Source organism: Austrofundulus limnaeus, unplaced genomic scaffold (assembly GCF_001266775.1).
Source record: "Austrofundulus limnaeus strain Quisiro unplaced genomic scaffold, Austrofundulus_limnaeus-1.0 Scaffold23, whole genome shotgun sequence".
Classification (NCBI taxonomy): domain Eukaryota; kingdom Metazoa; phylum Chordata; class Actinopteri; order Cyprinodontiformes; family Rivulidae; genus Austrofundulus; species Austrofundulus limnaeus.
Genome location: NW_013952425.1, coordinates 384938 through 389313, shown reverse-complemented (window position 1 = coordinate 389313; position 4376 = coordinate 384938). Strand labels below are relative to the sequence as shown.

Genomic DNA, 4376 nt, shown 5'->3' with positions numbered 1-4376 from the left:
GGGGGTGGGGGGAGGACCAGGGAGGATGATTCAACCACTCAACCACTAGATGTAGCTGAAAACAACAAATCCTACACACTGTGCCTTTAATAGACAAGCCTTGTTAGCTCAACTCCTAATACACCCATGATAGGAATTAATGAACCTTTGTGGGAAGTACTATGTTGATACAATCAGTGTATGTTCTTCTTGCCAAACTGCTGAGTGTGGATTGTATAAAGTGCTATTTATGCCACTGCAGATTTGCTTACACCCCTAACTGTAATTTATCTGATATGTTTATTTAAAAATGTAACATTTCCGTAGCTTTCTGGCTGTCCTCTGACACCTCGATGACTCAGTCCGTTAGTTTCAGTTCCCTGAAAGTTAATTTGACATTTAGGAATGTCAAGACTTCACACAAGTCGCCACTACTCGAGATTGGAGAATACTAGACCCGCTGTTTAAAATCAAATTGTGTCATAGCATAATATCTTTGACGGAATGAGCTCTTTATTTCAGCCGGGTTCCTATCAGCCGCTCGTTTTCTTCTTCAGCCTGACACGAAAATCTTTGAACCATAAATTAGGAGCTTGCTTCAGACACAACAGCTGTTGAGCTGCTGTAGAGGCTGCGCTTTATCATTTTTGTGTATCTCTGTCTCTGCTTTCTAATGAGAAAAAGTGATTCCCTGATATGTATTTCTCTCTCTSTCTCGTAAAGCAAAAGAGAATCTTGTTTTTACATCTGAAAGGAAAAATGTTGCTTTACATTTGATAAGCTCAGTTTCTATAGTAAGACCCCAACACTCGCTGTGCTCAGATTTAAAAGCCTTCAAAGACGAATGACTCAGGAAAGTGCTGCATTTTGTGATGTGCAGAAATGCAGTGACTAAACCCTGTTATAAAAGATTTTTTTTAAATCTGTGACACTGTTGGTGATGCGTTTAAAGGGGTGGTTCACTGTTGAAGGTTGTTTTTTTGTGTATTTTGGAGGGCCAAGGCTTTAACAGAAATGCTGCAGTTAGCTGGTGCTATTAACATTTTTAATTAATCATAGAATTTGATGTAAACTATGTAATGTGATGTGTGGTGTTAAGGTTTTTAAAATAGTTTACATGAACCATATTGATAATTCAGAGACTGAAGATAAAGGGCAGCTTGGCACCACTAAGACTAGCCATTAGCTTGTCAATATGGTCGGAATTAGGTCATTTAAAGAGCTAGTGACATCAGGTAAGATACAATTGTTTAAAAATTTCTGCAGAATCTCACTTCAAAATCTGAACTATGGTTTATATTTTTATGAGTAGTTTAGTCTAAATGTTTGAACATAACAAATTATGTTTGAAGTTTACTATATTTTAACAGAAAAAGAAAAAAAATAAGCTCATTCGGGAAAATGTTATCCAAGGTTTAGCTRTACTGCATGTTTAGAGAGCCTCCACGCTTTTATAATAAAAACCTGAGGCTGTAGTTGAATTCAAAGCTTTTATTCGATTAGTTAATTTTGAGTGGGTTTGCTCTGTTTGTGTGCAGAGCTGGAGGTAGCGAGGATGAGCACAGATGGGAATTTGCCTGATCTGAAGTTCCCACAAAGTGGAGGACAGGGAAACTCCATCCACCTGTCAGCTAATACACTGAAGCAGCATGGAAGGAACGGTAAGACAATAAAACCATTTGACTCTCCTCTTTTTTGTCCTTTTTGCCTGAGTGCAAACGATAGTCGTGATAAACAATCATTAAAGCTTTAATAGAAATGGTTGGTTCATGTGACAAAATAATAAAAATTGAAGGAATGCATATTGCGTGTTGCTTCACATGTCAAACATGAAAAAATTTGCAAGATCTGTTAGTGGTCAGATGGTGATAACTCTCAGCTTTTATCCCACTAAATTCTAGCTCAGCCTCTAAAGAAATGGCAGAGTTTTAGCCATTTTTTTAGCTATGGCAGCCATCCTAAATTGGGCCGGACGGAAGTCACCTGCAGGCCGCATTTGGCCTGCAGACCTTGACTTTGATGGACCTGTGTGGTCTAGGTAAAYGCTGGAGAGGTCTTAAAAAGTTAACTGAATATATTTATCATTTTATTAATAATACAATGCATGTCCTGACTTAGCGAGTGACTCATTCTGCAGTGTTTGCTTGTGCTTAATCAGATGTCATATTATGTATTTCTGTGTGTAACCCGGGTAATATCTTTGTAATACACATTTTAGTACAGAACAYATTTTTCTTATATTGTATCACATTTTGAACATTTTTGTTTTGGGCAGGTAACATTTTGTGTCACTTGCTCCAGTGGGCAGATAAAAAAATAATTAAAATGAAAACTTTTCAAACCCTGAAACAAACACACACAGGCTCACATGATCACCTGCTTTTGAAGGCAGTGGGAGGTATTTATTGCCATCCAGTAATTTGAATTAATGTTTAAGCCTTTTTTTTTTTTTTGGTCATCTTATAAAGAGTTTCAAACTTTCTCCGGTCATCTCGTAGGACACGGCATTAGTTATATTCAAGCACTGCCTTTGAACAGTAAAAGAGGCAGTTAGACACAATTCATGATTCAAGAGCAGCGCTGCCCCTATTTTTATGATTTTTATTACCACCTCATGCAAATCAGAACCGACTCCAGCTGAGCCGGATGTCTCTCAGCTGGATAACCGACTCCATGTCCAGCCGTGCACAGGCAGATCTGGTTGGAGGGAGTCTTGTACTTTCCCCTTCGACTATGGCTGCAGCACCCAAACTGTTTTCTACTTGGAGGGAGCAGATCTTGATCACGACGGGGGGGAACTTTCTTTGATATCGGTACTTAAAAGAGAGACCCTTTGGGGAGACGAATGTGAATGAGGCAAAGTGTCGACAAGAATACCCACCTTTGCAATTGGCGGTAGAAACGTTAGCCAAAATGCTTTTTTTTTTCAAATTTGGTATTTAATATTAATACTATTTAATTTATTCACTGTTTGAATATGTTTTCTTGACACAAAGTTAAATTGTCACTGCCTATAGGGTGTATTTTGTCATAGTTTTCACAAAACTTACTATAAMTCCTCTCTTCCAGGTGAAATCCGAATAGCATTTGTCCTGTATAAACACATCGGCGGGTACCTTTCTACGGAAAATGCCAGCATSAAGTTGGGCAGCGAAGCCTTGGCGACCAATTACTCGGTCATCGTCAACTCACCGGTGATCACAGCCGCCATCAACAAAGACTCGAACAAAGTCTATCTGTCTGACCCCGTCATTTTTACCATCAAACACCTGCAGGTAACTTCCTGTTTCTCAGTATTTTTTTGATCTGAAGCCAACTACCTCTGTTTGTACTCATGGCTGGACATGAATGTTGAATTAATTTACAGATTTGTTCAACCATGAGAACTCAAATCAGGCTTGGGAAACCAGTCCAGTATTCAGACTTTAATGTTTATTCGTGGACATATAAAGTTTATCACATCCCAGCGATGTGGTGCAAAATTACCCMGAGTCACGTATTCTTATATGTTTATAGAAAACCTGGTATGATGTCATAGTAAACAAGAAAGTAAGTTATAGAAAYGGAAACTACTGTAAATAGAGACTTGYTGATTCTCTTACTGTTTAAAGTAAATGATCACAATCAGTCACAAAGTATATAATGTGTGTCTCTGAAATTCAGTTAATCAATCGCATTTTTTTACAAAATGCAACTTCAGTGAGTTTGAATTATTTTTTTTCTAATTCACTGGTMTGAATTATATAAAGCAGTGTTTTTATGGCATAGTCTACAAATGTTTAAATGGATTGAGTTCAGGGATTTGAGAAAGCTATTTAAGAAATCCAACCTATTATCATCCTGCTTTATGTTGACCTGYTTTATCCAATCAGAGACCAGTTCTGATTTGGGTTTGGGATCATTTAAATGTTTTGGTGTAGGAACAGCCCCTTGGGACCAGGTTATAACTGTCAGTTTGTGAATTTGAAAAATTTAGAGGTTCCATTTTGCCATCCATTTTGTGAAGTGCACCATTACCACATCGTGATGATACCACCGCCGTGCTTGGCAGTTGCTGCATTATTTCAAGCTTGAAAGTCTCATGTCAAATTCTCCAATCATACGTAAATAGATCAATAGTGCAATTGACTATCATCTCATCTGGCATGAAACCTCTTTTTTTCCCAGAAGGCATTTGGCTGAAACTTCAAGTCAATTTTTTAAGAGTAGCTTTCGGAGCAGGGGCTTCTTTCTTGGTTGGTACTCTCTCAGTCAGGGGWGATTTAACACTGGCTTTGCTGTGGAAACTGAGTTTCCAGCATAGACTTAAACATAAAGATCACTAGACTGAGCCCCGCCCATACCGTCTACTGGTAGTGTCTGTGACAGCATGGAGGAGCAGAAATGGCGTCTAAAAG

At 38.4% G+C, this 4376-nt stretch overlaps 1 protein-coding gene across 24 annotated transcripts in view; it reads left to right on the top strand.

Moving 5' to 3' along the window:
* Nucleotides 1-4376, top strand: part of LOC106514838 (latrophilin-3) — a 341417-nt gene that overhangs the window by 260036 nt on the left and 77005 nt on the right. For all 24 annotated transcript variants that reach the window (XM_014004292.1, XM_014004305.1, XM_014004307.1 and 21 more), the window contains 2 exons: nt 1518-1640; nt 3049-3254. In XM_014004292.1, coding sequence (XP_013859746.1) covers nt 1518-1640; nt 3049-3254 — 329 coding nt within the window. The remainder of the gene's footprint in view (nt 1-1517; nt 1641-3048; nt 3255-4376) is intronic.